Source organism: Rhagoletis pomonella, unplaced genomic scaffold (assembly GCF_013731165.1).
Source record: "Rhagoletis pomonella isolate Grant_MI unplaced genomic scaffold, Rhpom_1.0 Rhpom_scaffold_00468, whole genome shotgun sequence".
Classification (NCBI taxonomy): domain Eukaryota; kingdom Metazoa; phylum Arthropoda; class Insecta; order Diptera; family Tephritidae; genus Rhagoletis; species Rhagoletis pomonella.
In genome coordinates, this window is record NW_023459022.1 from 22,801 (window position 1) to 45,366 (window position 22,566).

General features: G+C 35.3%; 1 protein-coding gene across 3 annotated transcripts in view; it reads left to right on the plus strand.

Annotated features, from left to right (window-relative positions):
- Window positions 1–1,303: 1,303 nt before the first annotated feature.
- Window positions 1,304–22,566, plus strand: part of LOC118750945 (sensory neuron membrane protein 2) — a 48,582-nt gene continuing 27,319 nt past the window's right edge. Inside the window, exons 1-5 of one of the 3 annotated variants that reach the window (XM_036485697.1) lie at window positions 1,304–1,501; window positions 6,880–7,175; window positions 17,195–17,352; window positions 17,436–17,583; window positions 18,701–18,838. In XM_036485697.1, the coding sequence (XP_036341590.1) occupies window positions 7,002–7,175; window positions 17,195–17,352; window positions 17,436–17,583; window positions 18,701–18,838 (618 nt within the window). In that variant the 5' untranslated portion in view covers window positions 1,304–1,501; window positions 6,880–7,001. Of the gene's footprint in view, window positions 1,502–4,301; window positions 4,637–6,879; window positions 7,176–17,194; window positions 17,353–17,435; window positions 17,584–18,700; window positions 18,839–22,566 lie in introns of those variants that run through there. The other 2 variants (XM_036485696.1, XM_036485698.1) reach the window with 2 other exon arrangements.

Genomic DNA, 22,566 nt, shown 5'->3' on the forward strand with positions numbered 1-22,566 from the left:
TAGTAAAGATATTTTTTAAGTCTTTCTGGCCTAAGTTAGTGCAACTAGCAGCCACTAATGAATCGATACAGATATATAGCGTTCAGTTGATATTAATAGTCAATAATGCTTCGGTTTCTTTTGTTGTAGTTGCCATCGTCTGCTACTAGTGTTTACATTTAAAATTCATGTCTCGATCAGCTGCTTGTTGGCCACCGACGCGGCCAACATTGTGGCTGCTGCCGTCGCCGTCATCGCTTCAGGTTTACAGCTGAAGGTCTCTAACCATAAACTCAATCAAGTATCCACTTTACCGCTCAGCTTTTGGCTAAAAAGACCAAAATCAGGCAATAGCAGCAAGGCAAAATTATCAAGCGATCAATTAGCAACAACAACAATACATTGAGACCAGCTGGTATGCAGAGGAATGCAAGAAACTGATCGAAAATGGCAAAAGCGAAAATTCGAGAGAGGGAGAGAGAGTGAGCAAAGGTATGGTTACCTTTATGAACATAAGTATGTATGTATGTCCACATGTATTAAGTGCCGGCTATGCACTTAGCCGCGTTTGTATGTACGTGTGTGTGTGTGTGTGTGTGTGTAGTTGGGGCAACCTTTGGGACGCTGAAAAGAGGCAAAATGCGCACAAAGAAAATCAAAATAGAGACTCCCACTGACAAAGGTAAGCAACAACAAAATTAGAAATTATTCATTTTCAAAAGGTATGTAGGTTTGCACATATGTATATGTAAGTGCGTTTCATAACTAAAGCACATAAGCTAAGCAGATTTAAATGTCTTATAAATCCAAATGCAATCCTGTATCCCCACACTAAAATTTTAGGTAAGAATGAGCAGGCAAGTGGAAGTTTAAAGAGGTAGAATTAAATCAGTTTCACAATCACAAGATTTCGAGAAAAGGGGTATACTAAACTAAAATCTAAACATATGGACCTGATTCTCAATGAATTGGCAGGTGTGGTTTGAAAACAGTATGACAAGAAGAGGGAGGAATAAAAATTTAATAAGGATTTTACGGCGACTCAAGGGCAGCTTAGCTGATGTGCTATAGTGACGAAACACGGTATAGTTTGTGGCTTTGCTGCTAATGAGTATTGTTGTTGTATTTGGAACTTACAACAATTACCTTTTTGTTTTGAGACATTTTGCTCTTACCTTTTCATATTATTTTGTATTTCTATACAGACATATATTTTTTTTTTGACATTGCTTTAGTGCAGTAGCTGTAACAGCAGTAGCAGCAGCAGCGCAGCGTTTCGCGGCATTTCGGCACTTTGCTCAAATCGTTTCAGCTTGGCTTGAATGTTTTTTAGTTTGGCAGTTTTAGTTTAAATTGAAGCTCAACTCTAGTCGCACACGCAAATGAGATGTTAATAAAGTGTTGAATGTTTAAGAAGAAGAAGAAAAAGACGTGGAAACTTAGTCTCAAAGTGACGAAGTGGTGCACATACGTACATAAATACATATATTTTAACGCGTAAAACGCAAAGCAAAAGTAAACGGTATGCAATACGATAGTATGTAGTGCGGTTGAGTGTTTTTTATGCTAAAATAATATACACACACACACACAAATACATAAAATCATAAAACAAGGTTAATTAGTGTAACAAAAAAAAAAGAAAAAGAAAAAAACTTAAGTGGCAAACCAAAAAATTGTGTGTTTGTCAACAAAAAAAAAAATATTTGCATGCAAACAAAACTTCCTTTCCTAGTAGTTTCAATTGGAACAAAGCGCCTCTTTCATTTATTAAAATTTCAAGTGAAATTCTTTGTGAGGCTTTGGAACTTTTAGTGAAACAAATTGATGACTGAATTAACTGGCACTTAAAAATAAGCCTTCAAATGGCTCATAGCACCAAAAAAATATCTACATACATCTTAAATGTCTATGTATGAACGTATAACGGCCCTTAGAAGCCTATGCATTAAGGCGGATCACTTAGCAAATTAAAAAAAAATTGCATTGTTTTTCCAAGGGACTAAAAGTTTTTACAAATTTTATGACTTCCAGAATAAACACTTTCGTGAATTGGAACAGAAAGTCAGTTTCAATGACAAACAATGTAAAGCGTGATAACGATTCTAAAAAAATCGACCAAATTAGTTTGAATGGATATAATGAGGAGTATTCTGGTTTTCATACGAATCGAAACTTTGAATTTTTTGTATAGAAAATGATAGGAAAATTTCATGATTTTCGATTCGTACGAAAACAAGAATACGCCCCAATCAATCTTCGTGCAAGAAAAAACAAAACGAAAAACATTATAGTACCTACTATCAACAGATATTTGTTAATAGACTACTTGTACTGCAAGCTGTGTGTTTTACTTTGTACTAGGCAGCCATTGAATGCAGATGCGAAGATAGGAAAAAGTTTAATTAAGTGGGGTTATCATAACCAGGGCAAAGAACTGCTACCCTATGCAGGATATTCTCCCGATTTAGATGAGCATTTCCTATTTCAAAGCCTAAAGGATCTGCGGTGAAAGATTGGGGTCGAATGAAGAGATCTCTACTGGAACTCCCTTTTGGAGAGCTAGTATTTGGAAGGGATAAAATAATAGAAAAAAATAGACTCAGTAAATGTATCCAGCTAAGAAAAAGTTCTGTTGAGAAATTAAACGCTTTTTTGTCCAATATAAGATATATATATCTTAGCAAGTTATTTTCTTGTATCGATGAAAAGTTTTATATAACAAAAATATTTGTGAGGCACACTCTTCAGAATATTTCTCATTAGAAATGGTGAGGTGAGGACTAACTTTCTAATTTGGTCGTAAAACCACAAGCACTCCTACTTTCGGTGACGCACCTTAATGTATGAACGTATATTTATGTACCTACTCATTGTAGGTGTAATGAATGAGAAATATTCTGAGGAGTGTGCCTCGCAAATTTTTTTTGTTATATAAAAATTTTCATCAATACAATGAAATGGAAGTTATTTAGAAAGCGGTGAGGTACTTCCTGTCGCTCAACGCTCTGATTCACAGTACTCCCGCAGCTACTACAACTTCGACACAATAAACCAGGTAAACGTTTCCATCAAGCTTCAGCCCGTCCGTGAAAAAGCTCTTTGCTCTCTTCCTCCAGACACTTGGCACCCTCAATCACCCGTTGAGGGAGTGTGCGTTGAGAAAAGGTAGCTTGGAGCCATTTGTGTGGCGTAGTGAACCGTGTAATCAGAGTGTCCAGGCGAGGAACTTGCTGAGCTGATCTCAGCCCGCGCCTGCAATATCAACATATGAGAGCAGCCCATTTTACGCGTTCTAGCCATTTAACTATTGTAGCTCTTTCACAAAACATGATTGGCTTAAATATGGTGTGATAGAGCCTAGTTATTACCTTGGACATGAGACCCAATCTCTTGGCAGCGGACAACCTCTACAGCAATATTAAGTAACTTCCATGGTCCTCAATGTTAGATTTTCACTACAGCTTCATATTTAAACTCAGGGGAAGAGTTGCTTTGGGGCTCTGGTATTTCCAAGTGAATACAGACACTCCTTCTGTCATTAACGCCGGGGCTGAAGTTAGCCGCCCATTTACTCACCAGGTATGGGTAACCTCGTAGCAGATCATATGAAAGTCTTTGTTTTCCACCTGCTCTAGGAAGTCTTCACAAACTCGAACCAGGGAAACGTCATAGTCCAAATTTTTCATATAATACTAAAATATGACACGATTTGGAGATGTTATTCATTATTGAAAAAAACATTTGCGTAGTTTTCATATCACTCTATGATCAAGGATAAATAATTAAATTTGGGTCAATATAAATATGTACTGAAAAATACCTTTCAAACACTTTGAAATTGATTTCAAATACTTCGAAATGTTTTTGTCTATGCTGAAATTTTTGTTGATGCCGAAATTCAGTTAAATAAACTTTACAAAATACGATTTTTTCGCGACCAAGCCTAATGTATGTATGTACATTCGTGCTTGCACGTGGCCACACGACAATTTGTTGTTGTTATAACTTGTGTGTTGTGTGTGTCCACATGAATGTAAGTAACTTGTGCGCCCTAAAATTGCATGCAATTAATCACCGATGTTACTCCTCATCACATGCCAGTGATGAAAAATTAGGTATTACAAGATAAGAACACAGAACAAAAACAACACAAAATAGAATTAGAATCAATAAAACTATGTAATGATGATCTGTGATAATATCTAACAGTAATTGTTGCACAGCACATGCAATTTTTCGCCACCAAAGTATTTCAACGCAATAGCCATTATAAATACTAAGCTGAAACATTCACTGCTGCTTAGTGTATTTCAATGGTCAGTTATGTGGGCAAGCGTGTTCTGTGGTCGCCAAACACTCATAGCTACTAGTAACTTTTCTACAAAAGATAACACAATCCTTACAACTTCACATTGGCCGCGCGACCACCAATTCGGAATTCAAGTTCAATTAACATTTCATTCCGTTTCAGTTAGTTTCATTTGAAGCATGCAACAAGCTGGCCACGTCTACTCGCATATAATACGCGATTCAACGCGTCCACTGCAACAACCACAATATCAGCGACCACCTCCGCAACCGCGTCGAGTTTTTGTACAAGATTTTCAGGTTGATGCAACGGCGGCACCAGCTTTCGATTCGAGTGCATACAAGTGTAAGCAAAGTGGTGTTTAACACGCACACACACACACACAAATTTTGTGTGTCAGCAAGCGGCCGCTGCCGGAGTAGGGACAAGTGCTTCTCGTTTTTTCTGCATTGCCAAATGCAATCAATTGAAAATCATCATTGAAAATCAAAAAGCCGAAACGAGCACACACACTACACCATGCGAATCGAAATCGAAAGTGTGCTGCAATATTTATGCCAATAAAGTAGTATTTTTGTCCGATAATCAGCAAGCAAAGATGGTATTTGCGGTGATGGCAATGGTTGTGTACTCTCAAACAAATTTCTTAATTATGATCAGGCAGCAGTGTGGCCAGAGTTCAAGGGAGCTCACTATTTTTTTTTTTTTGGCGAGAAAAAATTAAGTAAAATTTTTTGATATTGCAGCATAGCTTTAATTCGTGACCACACAAATAAATTGTTTTTGTGGTTTCAAGTGTTTGAGTTTCAAAGCAATAAAAATTGTAGTGAAGAGTACGGGCATACATACACATTTACATATACATATGTGGTGAAAATAAATAATTTCGATGTTCTTTTGTTCCTTCAACGTGAATTGTAAATCTGGTATAACCATGCCAGCAGAAGTCGCGCGATAGTGATGCGCCCTGTATTAAAAGTCGGTGCGTATCAAATGGCTTGGTAAAGCCATTCCCAGTGCTGACGGAGCTGCTGCTGTCATTTTAGACAGCTGTATTACTTTCGCCTGGATACCAAATTCAGTAATCGCGATTTAGTTTCAACTTATTTGCCTGCTGTTGAAAGCGGCTTCAAAATCACCAAAAAAAAGGTCATTTACATGAATTGTGCCTCATCCTGCAGGTCTTTTACAAAATTTCGCGTATGGTGAATACTTTGTCTATATTGGATTTACTATGGCTAAATAAAGCCTAATCAGAAGACAGTCGACGATGGACTTCACCTTTCACATCATACGCTCTACAATAGCGCATACACTGTTGGAGCATGCGTCGTTCTTGTTGATAGGGCAGACCATTCTTACAGTTACTTGAGTAACTAAGCCGGCAGGGCATCAGATCCAGCGGCCTTGTGGATATCTAGCCACAAAATGCTATTCTTAATTCATCCCAGTCGACTGTTAGGCCATCGACTCCGTCATTTTCAACTGTGGATTCATCTCCTCTGCAATTTTCTCAGCAAAGGGGATAAGATTTCCCTCCTCCCCCCCCATAATTTTAGCATGGACTGATCTTGGACGCCCTGTTTGTTTCTACAGCAATTTGTACTAGCGTATAAAATTGCCAGGCGTATCTCTTTTTTTGGCAGCATTTCTAAATTTCCTCACTTGTCAAATTCAATGAACCTCAAGGAAATCCGTGAAAAACTGACTGTAGCATTCTTAGGCTAAAATTACGAGCTTAGTTCGTTAACGTAAACGTCACCGTTAATCTGCTAATGGCATACATACATCTGTATGTACAACATCCATGCAGCGGCCTAGACATTCAACAGTATCTATAAAAATTAACAAACAAAAAATAATAAAAAATAAAAATAAAAAAAAATAAAATAAAAACTGGTTTTCAGATCTCTGACGATAGATATATGTATTTCTTTTTGATATTTTTTACTGTACTTTGATTTTTGCTTAAATGTTTTTTTTGTTTTGTTTTTTTTTTTTTTTTGTATTACGTCTCTATTGCTTTTATTGCCTCTTCTCTTTGTTTACCGCCGCTTTGACCTCTTCCTTAGGCACGTCTGTTCGATTCAGTCATCTATTTACATTTCTGCTAACTCTTATTTTGTTTTATAGATTTTTTATTTTCTTTTGTTTGTTTCTTTCACCTTTTTACTACTTATTTATGTGTCAAAATGTAAAGTAAGGGCCCATCTAAGCTATTCATTTGAGCGGCATAAAAAAGTGCGAAAATCAACAACCGATTTAAAAGTTTAATAACCCACCGCCAAAGTGTTTCCATACTGTTTTCTAGAACCTGCTCAAGTTTAGTCTGTAAACCTGTAGACAGTGTCAGAATGAAATAAGCAACGCCAATAAGAGGTGATAATATTTAAACAGTGACAATATAAATAAAATTAATGTGAAAATTAAAGCAACCACCAGTGCAAACAAATGTAACCAACGCTTACTCATAACGAAGAGACTTTTTCTGTTAAAGTAGTTAAATGTATTCTTTATTATTTCACAATCCATAATATTTATGTGTCTTCTTCATCATCTTCATCTAAGTGTTTTTTTTTTTTACATAGTTCTCGTTCATCATTAGTGTCTGTGCTTTTGTGTGTTAAATACATACTTTTTGGTGATACTGTAAGCTCGCCAGATTCGATTTAGTAACTTTTCGTCAATTTGCTTCTTTTGCTGCTCCCTCATGACAACAGCAAACATTGCGAAGAGTCTCTTCCCTGGCTCTGTACCTCGGTGCTCGTCGAAGATGCTTCATTGGTCGTTGATAGTCAGTTTCATTGGATTGTTAACAGCTGCTTTGGGCGCCTACTGCGGTTGGTTCCTGTTTCCCAGCATGGTGGATAAAAAGGTCGAAGAGGTGAGTATGTTTCTACATAATTTATGTATTCCTAGCACCAATATTAGTAATATTTTAATTACATATGAAAGCAAAATGGCACATCTTTGGTATATACCTACCAAAAAATTCCTCTTTTGGATTGCCCATTTCTCTGCTCCCGTTCGATTCTAAAATAAAGGAAACCTGTGACATAATTCTGTGTTCATTTCATAATCTAGTAAGGCGAAATAGAACACTCTCTATCCGTTAAAACTTTGTCGGGCGAGTAGATGGCATTGAAACCCAAATGGTTGCTTAAAACGGCAATTTAGCCACCTTGGTACACGATTTGTTCTGTTCTGGCCTTACTAGTAGCTTCTCTGCAAACCTTTTTAGGATTTAGAAGTCAGTGAAATTCTCGCTATCCACTTTTGAAGACTTTAACGTACCGCGGATATTTTCACCACAGTGGTCCGGTAAGATAAAACTAAAAGCTCAGTTAGTCAACGACGTAGCGTAATATCAAATTTACTGTTGATAGAGAGAGAGAGAGAAGCAACGGCAACGTCACCGCCATGCGGTGGTGAGTTTTCGTTAACACGCGAATCCCATAAATTTGTCCTTTTTTCTCAGTGCATACATAGGAAGTAAGAATTTTGAAATGAGCTTTCCGTAACTTAATCGTCTTCAAATTCATAGATCTCATCTAATAAGGTCAGTTGAGGGGAAGATATTTAGTTGACGTAACTAAACTCTTTTCTCAGTGTAACTTCGTCGTCGGGAACGTCTGAACTAAGTTTACAGCAGTATCTCAATTTTATTTAAGAGTATTTGTAATACTTTGGAGCTTTTCAATGATTTACGGACCAACATAGCACTCACAGATCCAAAGGTATTGGATTGAACATCTTGAAGGCCATTTCGAATACTCATGTATTTCAGCTCGTCATTGCAAGACTTAAACTTCGTTTGACCTTCATTAATTGTTGTAAAGTTTCGTTAAGTATACTGAGTTTAAACAATGAAAACTTAAGTTCAAGTTCTAGGAAATAAACTTCGTAGCGGCTTAAAACGTTGTATTTTTTTTTTTTTTTTTGAGAATATCAAATGCATTCCAAAGTTCACTTGGCTCAGTAGCAGGCGGAATATGTTTGCCTTAAAAGTTCTGAGCGAATACAAGGTACTACAAAAAATTACTTTTCATTCACTTAAAGTTACTTATTTTACTTTTTAAAACAATTAACAAAAGCAAACAATTGCTGCTATTGCATGGAGGCACTCTATCATTGCGTATGTATGTATGTATATAAAAGCACATGAATGTACCTTATAATAAGGTCCAAAAGTATTTAAAATTAAGTACATTCATCAGTTGCCATTGAACCATTTTCAAATCAGGCAATAATTACTTTCCGAAAAAAATAAAGATTATCTTCTTGGCGATGGCCTCTGCCTGACCGGATAAATCTGACTTGACATGGCGACTACAGACTAAAGTGATTGAGCATACTATGTATTTCTGGGTGTGTCAGCGGCTGGTAAACAACTTAAGCGCTAAGAACCTTAGCAATGCCCAGTGGCAGTAATTAAGTAACACCTGTCGAAAAAAAAAACAATCATAATAGCCACAAAATCTAGGGTCATTGCAAAGCAGCAAAACAAAAATTAAAAAAACGAAACAGAGGAAGCGGATGGCGCTCATTTTAAGCTGTAATTTAACGCAGACTGCAAATGTAATGTCAACGAGAGTGCTGGCAATCCCATTGAAGACAATTCAAGGACAGCGTGCGTTTTATTGCCTGTCACAATGAACAAAAAATAATAATGGCAATAGTAAATAATGATTATAAAAATATAATCAACGCAAAATTTGCAAAAAAATGTACAAACGTACATACATACATACAAGCCAAGTGGGGGAAAAATGCAAAAATTTTGCGTGCAAAAACAAGTTCATTGACAATGGCCCCAAAATGCAAGCAGACCAAAAATCATTGACTATGGAGTGTTTGGCTGAAAAAATAAACCGAGCTTCTATTTTTTTATTTACCTTTGCGAACAAAAGAAAAGCCAATTTCAAGCGCTACAACAACAAACAAGCCATAAACTTCAAATAAAAAACTAAAAAAATGCAAATTTAAAAGCATGTAAGTTCGGGCGAAACCGAATTTTCTATACCCGGCGCAGGTATCAACTTTCGTCGTTCCAACTTTCTTTAAACTACCTAGAATTCTATAACAGTCTTATTTAACGTAAAAATACTGTTGTAAGTATTAACTTGGATTAAATGAACGTCCTCAGTTATTGAAATATCGGAGTTTTCATATATCCGAAAATTACCGTTGTACGGTAAGCCGGTGCAATTTTAGTCCGATTTGAATAATTCTCAACGAATTGCTTTTTCGAACGAAGGTTATTAAATACACCGAGTTTAGTAAAAATTCATAAATCGGTTACCGAGATACACATGTGTGGTCATAAGTGGGCGGCGCTACGCCCAAAATCCAAAAATTTATAATAATCCAACTTTTTGCTCAGTGGTCATTGCAGTAATCGATTTTGAGTCAATAAACTTCAGTAGCTACTGATTTATCGCAGTTTTCGTGTTTCTGTAAATAACCGTTATATGGGAGGTGGGCGTGGCTATTGCCCGATTTCAAAGACTTTCAACAGATTTCTTAGCTAGACCCTACCCAAGCCTCGTACCGAGTTTGGTAAGGATTGGTGAAACGGCTACTAAGATACAGTATGTCATCATAAGTGGGCGGGCTGACGCCAATTTTCCAAAAATTTCATAATAATATTTTGTTGTACCAAAATTCTACTTCACATACTAATTTTGAACAATTTGGATCGAATATTTACTGAAATATCACAGTTTTTGCATTTTTCAAAAGTACCGTTATATGAGAAGGGGGGCGTGGTTACAGTGCGATTTCGCCCATTTTCAATAGCAACCTACCTTGGATAAAGGGAACCCCACGTACCAAATTCCGTTGAGATATCTCAATTTTTGCTCGAGTTAGCGTATACACGGGCGGACGGACAGACATGGCTTAATCGATTTCTTTTTTCATCCTGATCATTTATGTATACATTTGTCTATATCTATCTCGATTCGTTTTGGCTGTTACAAACAACCGTTATGCGAACAAAGTTATAATACCCTGTGCACAAGTGCGCTCGGGTATAAAAATTCAAAAACAAACCAACCTACCACAAGCATAAATGGCTGGCTAGCAGCGCCACCATGTTGCGCAACATTTGCTTCAGGCAAACGTGTTGCCAGCGTCATCGCCTTTGTTGCTGGGCTGCTGGTACTACTTTTTTTTTGTTGTTTTCTTGGCTTGGCGCGTTAATGCTTCGAAGCACGCGTTGACTACCTTTGAGCGCTACCGAAACGTGCGAAAAATTTGAATTGGAAAACAGTTACAACAACAAGAATAACAAATTTGCATAATTAGTACATATTTAAGTGTGTACAAGCAATGTGTTATTAAGTGGCACTAACCTACAGCAACATTTTGCTTTTTTCATTCCCCTTTAGTCAACCGCAAAATGTGAAGAAAAGCTATTGAAAAAAAAATGCAAGCGGTACGCATGCGCGACAAATTTTCGTATGAATTTGTTGAAAAGAAGAAAGTAAGAACACGTTTACAAATACGCATCTATAAAATGGGGAGTTAGACGGGAAATAAAAGCTCCGTGTACATTTTTAGCACATAATTTCAAAAATTACACATTTTTAATTGTATCACTTTTGAAGATCGTGTGCGATGTGATGACCAGTTTTAAGAGTGCATTGATATTTTTGAAATTCTTTTTGGTTTAAGTATGCCGCAGGGTAAAAAAGTTCCTATTTTTTACAGTTTTATGTCCTTACTTATGCATAACTCCCTTGAAAAAAAAAAACTGAAATTAATATCTCCGCAAGATCTATGGGAAGAATCATTCGCCCATACATATATGTACGTATATTGCACTGCATCACTCCCCATACAAAAACCAACAGGGTACTGTTTTTCCATTGGAATTATAAAATCTATTATATTTTAAGACGTCCACCAAAATATTTCGGAAAAATATTAAGATTTAAGCGAGCTGGACCGATTTCAAAATACCTCCAAAAATGGAGTTTTTTATGAATCGAAAAAATTTCTCTTAATGTCTTTTCAAAAAAATCCCCTCAAATGGCAAAACGGTTTAAGCTTAAAAGCTTTGCAAGTTTATTTTTAAGCTTCTTGCTATTGATCATAGGTCATCATCATCATTTTTACAAACCCGAAATCAAGTAAAGAAGTTCTAGAAAAATCCGATGCTCTTGAAATACTCCTTCAGTGAGTGTTCAAAAGCGTTTAGAACAAATTTAGTTTTTTTTTGTGATACGGTCTAATATACATTCATACATATGTACTTATGTATATACTTGTGATTACTTATACTTAAAGCAAACTTAATTTTTTTTCAAGTCATTACTGGAGTACTTAAGTAGGTGTAAATTTTTAATTGAAACTCAGCGACTGTATCGGTGGTGGTGGTGCGTATAATTTCCAAACCCTAACTCTCTATATGTATGCAAATATACAATGTGCATGTGTACATAAGTACATAAATACCTACATGCCTTTGAACCAAATCTTAACCAATTTTCAAAGTGACACCATTGCGAAGAAGCAGCCGGCAGCGCGTGTAAGTACATAATTGACTCACTAACTGTTTGCGCTTTTTTTGTATTAGGAAAGTCGCACCTTAAACTTCCACAGTCCACAGCAAATGCCGCCAGTCTGTCAACTCGACTCAGATTCACTTGTTTGACAGCCAGGTCATTTGTTGGCGTACTTTAAATAATGAGCTTTGTTGGTAGCTACGTTTCTCAACGCGTTGTGTACAAACACTATAAAGAAATATAACGATAATAATATTCCGTTAAAGTTTTTTGTGATAAGTACATATATACATACCAATGAACATAAATATGCATGTCGTTATGCATATTGGTTTATTTACAAACAAGTTACTTAAACAAGCAATTTTTAAGCAAACAACAAAACCGACTACCATTCTCATATAAAAATTTAAGATTATCGTTAATTTTTTCATGATCCAAATTAGTATGGGACCACCTGTGAGGTAACACCTTTCCTTAAAAAAAAAAAAAAAAACATTATAGAAATCGGTTAACGTGTTCCAAAGTTATGCGGTAACATATGTGCATAAAAAAAATATATTCCGACGAATTGATAACCTTCTCCTTTTTCTGAAGTCGGTTAATTAGCTAAAATAAAACGTGTCGTCAATTGTGGTATATAGTTCATACATATGTACACATACATATGTATGAACGAAAGTTACGAAACTACCAGCATACCCAAAATTTCGAGGTAGTTTTTAAAATTCCAAAATAGTCCCGGAAATCCCGCTCTAGTCCCGAAGATCCCGATATAGCCTCGAGAACCCTTCAAATCTCGAAGTACTCCCGAAAACCCTAAAAATCCCAAAGAAGTTTATAAAACTCTGACGAAGTCTGACAAATCCCCAAGTGCTCTTGAAAATCCCGAAGATTCCACGATAGTGCCGAGAATACCGAAAATCTTCAAGTAGTGTTGAAAATCCGGAAATAGTTCAAAAAATCTCCATACAGTCCCGCGAATCGCGAAAATTTCGAAAAGCCCGGAATATTGCCAAAAGTTCCAAATTAGTCCCAAAAATCTCGAAATCGTCCAAATATCCTAAAGTAGTCCCGAAGATCCCAGTATAGTGCCGAGAATCCCAAAAATCCTGATGTAGTCCTGGGAACTCCGAAAACCCCGTAATAATCTAAAAATCCCGAAGTAGTCCCGAATATATTTATAATGAGCCGAGAATCCCCGAAATATCCAGGTCGCTCTCAGAGAATTTGACAGAAGCGCTGTTTGTATGACGTCACACTTGTGCAACTTGTTTACGTTTTGCTTGCAATATTTTTTCTTCTTCTTCGATTTTTGCTCGCGTTTTGGCACTTCTCTCTCGTAAATGCACCAGTGTGACGTCGCACAAAAATTATTCTCAAAAATCCTCTCTGATGGGCGCAATCTTGTAATCTATCATTCTTGAGAGAAAAATCTCTTAAGAACAAAATTCCAGTGAGAATCAATGTGCGTGTACACACGCATGAGAATTCTCACACCAACATGGCGAAAGTCTCATGAGAGTTCCTCTTGACGTTTATGAGCACCTTTATGCAGACTACTTAGCATGCTGCACACGAACTCGTACCACACTTCGACAAACATTAATTTACCGCCTAGCTGCCAGCAATTGGCTATTTTACCTGCCTTAAATACACAATTGGTAAATGAACTTGGACTTGAAGTGTTGTGCATGATCAAAATTTCAAAATAAGTGCTTCCAATTATTCTTGTCAATTACATTTTACCTTCGACTTGATTACTGAAAATGTCTGCGAAACCTATCATAATTGCATGAATTACTTGAATTTTCTATATGCCAACCTTCTAAGTACAGTTTTCATCTGTATTGTAATGATTTATGTAACGCTTGGATCACGTAAATTCTGTCAAACTTAAGGCGCGTTCATGTCAAAAGGGCTCACCTGAAAAGCATATTAAATTATTTGTATGCCAAACACAGAGCAAACTACTGATAACGGGTGGGAAAACAAAGCTATATCAATATTTGATTTATAACTAAAACAAAGCTTGGGGTATAATTTAACAATCCATACATATTAATACCACTCCGCAGGGCCTGGGTTCAAGCACTGGTCAAAACAACAACGCAAAAAGAAAGGGAAAAGGTCTTTTCTTAACAGCGGTCGCCCCTCGGCAGGCAATGGCGAACCTCCGGTTGTATTTCTGCCATCAAAAACAGCTTCCCATTAAAACTACAATCGCGGTTTGTTTAACAACATCAAAGCGCACGCTTCAGATCGGATTAGAAGCTCGGCCAAAGACTAACACATACATATGTGTAAGCGCCAATCTCTTATTATTATTGGCCGAAAAATACGGTAATTGTGGCAAAATAAGTCTGGAATTTCTACACACAGAAACTGAAACTAATTCAAATTAAAAATTTTGTTCTCTCGAAATGAATATTCATGCGTTTCCAGTTGAAATTTCTTTAGTATTGTCTTGTGACTTCAAAGCTATTGATTTACAAACTTATAAAATAATGGCATCAATTATTAGCTGAAACCCCCAATAAAATGTATCTACATTTATTTCATATACAAATTTAGAATACTCAATAAATTCAAAGTGCTGTTACATTTACGAAAACTTAAATACTCGCATATCAGAGTATGTATGTATATGCCCGCATGTGCTACATATATATATGTATATGTATACCTAAATATGTATTTATTCACAATTCAAAAGCGCCAAATTGTAAAAATTAATTGTCTGAAGTATTTTATGCCATTAAATTATTATTATTTATGCATGTTTTGCATGCGAACAACCTTAAAATACCTTAACATAAAACTTTAGTTTCAATATTTTACACTGGCTTCCGTTGCTAACTAAATAAAAAAAGAGAGATACAACGCCCGAATAAAAAAAAAAAAAAAAAAAAAAAAAAAAAGCACCGATCGCTAAAATATACGGCAACAGAACAAAAGTGTAGGTAGTTCCAACTAATTGTAAATTAGTCAAGTTGTCATTATAATGGGCCAACAACGTGCATACATGTGTATGTATTGTTGCTGCTTCATCCACTTCTCCTTCAGGCCAGCTGCCGTGGCCCCAATTTGTATGGCTCAACGCAGACAGAATTTTAATTATGAGCATTGAGAATGCATTTGGCTGCTACTTTTGGAGTGCTGACACCTGAATTTTGTATATTTGCTGGTGTTGTTGTTTTCAATTTTTGACTGTCAATGCATTCTTGCGTCCTAGAAGAACTGAATTGAAGTCGAGGTGACGACTACACATTGTCGATTTGGCCACAAATTTGTTTTTGATTTTTATTTTTTTTTTGTTTTGAGTCACATTCGAATTGACTGCGAGGACAATAAAATTTGATTGGACATTCTTCATGCAAAGAATGTTCAAATTGCCTCATACATTTACGCATAAATTTAAGCACACATTCTTAGCCAGGTGAACGCGTAACTTATGGAGGCCTTGGACGCATGGTTGTTGAAATAAAGCAGGAGTCGACTTAGAATATTATTTTTGGACAAGTTCAGTAGGTTTTGCGACCAAAAAAAAAATGCTGTTTGTAAGTAAAGTTTAGTCAGCGTAGGCGGGTACGGTCTTTTCTAGAAACACTTCTACTTTCTAGAAAGACTAAGAATTTTCCATTTTGTACCCAAAACGACCTTTCGAATGATTGCTCTCGAAGTACTGCATTCCCAGTTATCGTCTTCATTATCATAATGCATATTATTTATATATGAAATGAAGCGCCAGAGCAATGACATCAAGTAACTCTGATGAGCGTTTTGAAAAAAAAAATAAATATTTATCACTTTTAATCAACGCAATCCAAAGTTGACAGTTTGCGTGACGTCGTTGATATACTTTAAATTAATTCAAAAGTCACTGTGCTACGAGGTCAACAATTTGACCCTACTTACTGTGTAATTAGGGTGCAAAAATATGATAATTAGTCCCATAATGATTGTGTCGCAATTCCTGCCGATATCATTTTTATTATTTCGCGTCAAAATTTTAAGCAAATTGCATTATTTATTACTTATATCGGAATGCAATAAAAGTATGTGAGAGGGTGTGTGCATATGTGTGTTAATATATTCGCCGTACATTAATTTTTTGCAACATTAGGGTTGCTCTATTAATTGAATTCTGAAAGTAAAACTTCGTAAAACAACTTTTGCAATACATTTGGGCCGTTGTTTGCCTTTGTCTAAAATTCTTCGCCCGATCGACGCGGCGCACAGTGGGCTGAAACGAGACCCTGCGGTCAAAATAAGATGCCCACTATTGGGATTAACCCTTGGAGATTTTTTTATTACAGGTAAATAAATTTTTTTCCAGGGGAAAATTATGTAAAAGGACTGACTGACTCAGAGATATCGGTTGGCCTCCGGAGTGACTCAGCGTCACCCGGATGCAAAGACTATTTTCTTTCAGAAAAGTGGAAATAGCCGGGAGGTCTTAAATGCAAACACCGTAGTAGGCTCCCTGCCATTTAATGAATAGCTGCAAGAGAGGATCATCTTTTAGATTTGTGTTAGAGTCAAGAACTTCACCTTCTAAAACCACCTACGGAGCCACCTCGCCGATCAATGGGGGATCAGGAAGACGGAAACGTTCTTTGTGCTCGAAGAGTTTAACTCAAGCATACCTAAATACTGTTGCAAAATATTTCTTTGGAACAAAGTCATCGAACAACAATGCTGGTGATCTTGCGAAGAGCGGCAACTTCTAATTCTACAAAACTGACACTGACAATTAAGCTTTTAAAGGCATGTAAAAGATGTTAAAAAAAAAACGGAAAACGACCTTCGAAAATCTATATGTTTCAATATCCTTGAAAAACTGAATTTCTATATTTTCTACGATTGTTTTTCTGCTCAAAAAATACCAAGCAATTTTTTTTATTTTGTATGTTTTTTGCATCAAAATAAAATGCAAACAACTATCAGCTTTTTTGCTAAAAAAAAAAGTAAAAAGCCAAGTTTTTTAACGTTACGACAATTTGTTATCAAGTGATCGAAACGGCGACTAAAGTATAATTGATTGGCTTTTTTATAAATTCTCTTGAAAAAGAAAACATGAAAACAAACTAAACTACTTTTTCTCAACCATTTAGGATTCTTCTTTATTTGTTATGCCTTGAATGTGAGCGCCTACTTTTCTCGCATTAATTAGGCTACCCTAATGCATACACTTCATTAGCGTGTCTCGTTTATCCCCCATTACCGTGTCCATATATCACAAACTAATTACAGATAATGACCCCGTTTTGATATCAGGTAGATCACATTCCTATTTAATTAATTGCATTAAAAATTTATTCAGTAATTTAAATATCGCACAATTGATTAAATTTTCACCACTCAAATTCTCAACCTCTTCTCTCCCCAGAATGTAATTATTGCTGATGGCTCGGAGCAGTATAAGCGATTCGTACAACTCCCACAGCCATTGATCTTCAAAGTGTACATCTTCAATGTGACCAATGCGCAGAAGGTACAACAAGGCGCCATACCAATTGTACAGGAAGTAGGACCCTATGTATACAGGTAAGTGGTAACCCAGTGCGACTGTGGGTTAATAAATATTTACTACGGCCACTTTAATTTAATTCGTTTGCTCAAATTTCTAGGCAATATCGACGGAAAAAAGTAAAACACTTTTCGCGCGATGGCTCTAAAATCAGCTATGTACAGGACCAGCATTTCGAGTTTGATGAGGAGGCGTCAGCACCATACACCCAATCCGATCATATTGTCGTACTCAATATGCATATGAATGTAAGCTACTATATTTATGTACATACATATACGATTGGCAATAAATGAAGTTCTATTCCCAAAGCTTCACTTTACATTGGATCTTGAAATTAATTTCTACTGGCATTGTTTACATTCAACTTAAAGCATTTTGAGGAAATTATATAAATAAATGATCACTATTCATATTGAACATTTATCTATATTTGGAAGCATGATGCCAATAATCAGTGTTACCGCTGAAAATTTTTCGAAAGTGGCAAAAAAGGTGTCACAGCCGAAAAAAAGTGTCTTCAAGTCATTCGAATCGTTTATACCATTGTATGTAACGACTTTCATTATTTTACCTTTCGAAACTCATTAGGGCATATTCATAGTCGAAATAAAATCGACCCTAACGTTATTTTTAGCTTTTTTCAACGGAAAATCTGCAAAAAAAGCTACTTAGAGTAGGCTTTATTGCATCTGTGACTATGCCTCATTATTTTTAATAACTTATTAATGATGATCATCATTTTCTGCCAAAAATAGTTTTTTCTCTTAAAATAATAACCCATTGATGAGGGACATATTAAAAAGACGCAATATGCATATTTTGCATTTAGTATGAAAACCAAATTGCAGTTAAAAAAGTACTTACATCATTAAATAAATAATAAATTTAACACAAATAAATTGGGGGAAATTCTAAGCTACAAAAACGGGGCATTAATTCATTCTACTTCGGGACATTTATTCGGAAAACGTTTGACATAATAAAAAGGTTGAACTCAGTACAAATTTGGCCAGAGGTGTAATTTTTAAGTGCCTTTGAAAAGTAAATACTAAAACATTTTTAAACACGTAAGAAAAAATCTAATTTATGAAGGAATTGTCAAAATGTGTATATGGAATTTTAAAACAAAGAAAAGGAGCAAAGGTCGCACGATTTTTTGGAAAAGTTTTAAAATAAGCCTAATGTTAAAAGTCGGTGTCAGGGCGCATCGATCTCCAAAAAGTGTCAATTTGACACTTTAGTCGCACAACGGTAACACTGCCAATAATAATATTTCTTTCGAGCTCCAATGTTTGGTAGAGCATCTAGTACCCTTGCTAGCAATTCAATAAAATAAGTTCTTTGTCTGTATATTATTTGCAGGCATTTTTACAAGTATTCGAAAGGGAAATTACTGATATCTTTCAGGGTTTTGCGAATAGATTAAATCACAGGCTCAACCATACGCCAGGCGTTCGTATATTGAAACGTCTGATGGAGCGCATACGTGGGAAACGTAAAGTAAATTTTTCTTAAATACATACAAAGAAATGGAAAATTCAATTTAACATTTAATATACATACATACATATTTAATTGTAACAACAATTGGTTATTGCATTGGCTCACATACTAATCATTACTACCTCTCTGTAGATGTATTTACTTAACATACTAGACATATCATATCAAGCGTATCAAAACATATTCGCATAACCCGTAGAATTAGGAAATTTCATACGTAAATATGTACATACAGTAGCGCTTTTGGTATGGTAAAGGTAGTCAATCATACAAATAAACACTCGCATTGCTTAAATAATTATATATACACGTACATACGTACGAATAATACCAGTAAACTTCCGAATTATTAAAGAAAAAGTTATAAAAAAAATTCGAACATACTTTGCATGGCAAAACCCAGCAGAAAAAAGAGTGAAAATCAACAGTATTTCGTAGCCACTTAAATCTTGCTCTTTGATGCGTTAAAATCGAATGAGCTATAAATCTGCATACCAGAAAATTTTCTAAAAATTTTGAGTAAAAAGTTTAAATTTTGGTGAATATTTGTCAAATTCTTATAATTTTTGTACCAAGATTGAAATGTGGATTTATATGGTGTTTGTTGTTTAACTACTGCTACTTTTTTTTTAAGATATTAAACATTAAAGCCAAATCTGGTCAAAATAAGGCGAGCCTATTATTTCTGTCACTGTCACTATTATGGTCTGTCAGGTAATATTTGCTGGTCAAAAGTCAGTTCTGCATTTTCTGTTCAAACTTTTACGTTACGTTATTTGTTTAACTTAATACCTAGCCTAATTTTAAGTAATATACTTGTTGTGCTAGTGTCCTTTCATATAAATAAGTACAAATTAATGCAAATACACAAACACTCGTGATACTTATATCTAAAGGAACATGCTTTTATTTGAAGCAACTATGATAAGAAAAAAAATATACATATAGCAAAATTATGGTATGCTATTTCAAACTTAAAATTATTTCGATTTTGAATTTGGAATTTCAAAATTCTGATATCAGATTTGAAATCAGCCACTTTGATCAAATCAGTTGGTTACTTCCCGACTTTTGGCCAGCAAATAGTATTCGCCAGACCGTAGGGCTTCGGCATAGGAACATTTTTACACTTTTGCTTATAAAACTAAAACTATTAAACTGCTTTTCAAGTTTTATAGCTCAAATTATAGGTAAAGCCCCCCAAAACTCGTTAAATCGGAATTATTTTTGGAATTAATTGATCAATGCCGTCGTCTAACTGTGCTTTTAGATATGTAACTACGTACATACATAGGTACGTTCTTTAGGCCAAAAGTCTCAGTTGAAGTGAAGTTTTTACTTGCCGGCGCCATTACAGCTCAATAGCCAGTGCACTGCAAATGTTTTCTATATTCCACTTCTACCACATATAAATCCAAAATATCTCAAAACAATAGACAATTAGAAATCTTGAAATTCAAATTCTGATCTTTCGAAAACAAGCTCAAATAATTTCGCTTTCATTAGATCTGTCATACTTTCATTTTAAAAAAAAAAAACAGCGCTCTATTTTCAATAAATAATTTTTAAATATCCATACATACATACATACATTGCAGTCAGACAAACGTATTTTTTTTTTTAATTGAAGAATAGCTTCCTATCCTTCTTCTACTTTAAATGCTAATTCGTATGCCACATCTGGACAAACCAGCTGAAGTTTATACAAAACTCAAGCACCATAAAAACGTGCAAATGCAAATTGTGATAAATAAAAATATCCTAATTTACATTTTAATAGTATCTACTTGACTATTATGTCTGTGTTTTAAATATACATATACCGACATTTTAAATGGATATATTTCGCTTGGCCATTTTGTTGAAAATAGCCAATAAAGAAAATAAGTTCAGGAGTAACTTAAAAAAAAACTAAAAATACAATACGTATGATGGAATCGGGTCAAGAATAAATTGTTAGTTTTAAAATAAACTTCGACTCTATAAGTTAAAATTTTAGCTGTGATGTTTTTTATGAAGTTATATATCGATGGCTGAGTGGAAGATCGACCTACATATCTCGGCAGCCAATAGAAAACGCTCTCTCTCAAAAAACTTTTCGAAAACGTCCTATCTCAGCTGCCGATTCAAAAACGCCCTATATCAGCATATTTTCAATACATTTTGCAGTGAGGTAGGGCGTTTTTGAACCGAATTTTCAGATAGGGTGTTTTTCAATTAAATTCTGAAATAGGGCGTTCTTGAAAAGTTTTTTGGAGATAGGGCGTTTTCGAACTGGCTGCCGAGGCAGGTCGATCTTCCACTCAGCAGTCGATATGTACCTACATAGACAACCTGGTATCTAGGAAACCTACTCAGCCCCTCAAATTTTCTATGAAGTTCGCTTTATTAAGATATCCTATTTATCATTTTCTCTGGTTGAAGCTATTCTTTTCTCGCTTTAATTCTCATTTATAAGTGCATACGTGCTTACATAAATATTATTCCGGATGCATACATTAATGTAGCCTCAAAAAATAGTACTTCGCTCACCCTCTTCAGAAGAGGCATAACTCAAGAATCAGATCTGGAAACATAAATGCTTGTGGATCGTACAGATTCAACGCAATTAAAACCAAAACAGGTATACCAGTACTTTCTATTTAGTTAGAGAATATAATTTTGAAGAAAAAAATACTTTTATTAATTGTGGATAAATCCTACGAATTGATTTATGCAAAAATTTTGAATTGTGCCCCTTTTGAGGAGGGTGTGCGCGATATGCACCTCTGTTTTTGTTGTCTAATCACTACTTATGTAAATCCATGGGCGTAGCCAGGTAGGGGCGGGGGGGGGGTCGATCCCCCCCCCCCCCCCCCACTAACTTTCAAATTTTCCTTATATACATATAAAATAGTACCCTGAAATGCCAGCTTAATTGGGTCGAGAATCCCCCCCCCCCCCTAAATTTCATTCTGGCTACTCCGATGTGTAAATCCTTTACCAAAACATAATTAAAAAATAATTATGCTGCCATTTAAATAGCATTAATCAATTTGCGACACATCGTAACTCATTTTTGACACTGAACAAATTAAGAATACTCTGAAAATTGCAAAAATTATATAATATCATTTTTTATTTTACTTTTTATGCTGATTTTGTAAAAAAAAATGTATAGAACCCTACAAGTGGCTACACAGCCTATTCGTCGATATATTAAATGATGTAAAAGTAAGTGGTTGACGAGACTCTCTGTTTTTTAGTTGATGAAGTTCAAGTTTTCTTCAAGTTCAGCTGTCACCCGAAAACACAGTTACCTGCTTGTCAGCCGTCCTGATTAATTTTAATTGCATACTCACATGCAAAAACTTTGACATCTTCATTTCTATATACATACATACATACATATTACCTACAAATGTCATAGATGTGAAACTTTGATTCCCAAGTGGATACCCTTGATTGGCGTATCCATTTGTTTCAAGCACGTATACATACAAATTATTTGAAAAAAAAAATAAACAACTAATAATTGCTAAAATCGCCTATAGCATTTGTTGGACACATGCCAAGTTGTTGTCTTTGCATAAACAAATACGTATATATAAAAACATGGAAATGTTTGTTTCAAAGGCTATCACACTCAAATCCCGCCTTAAATGCGAGAAATCGTTTAATTCTATACCGTAATTAAAATATTAAGTATATGCTTTTTTACTAAATTGAAATTGCAATTAACACGC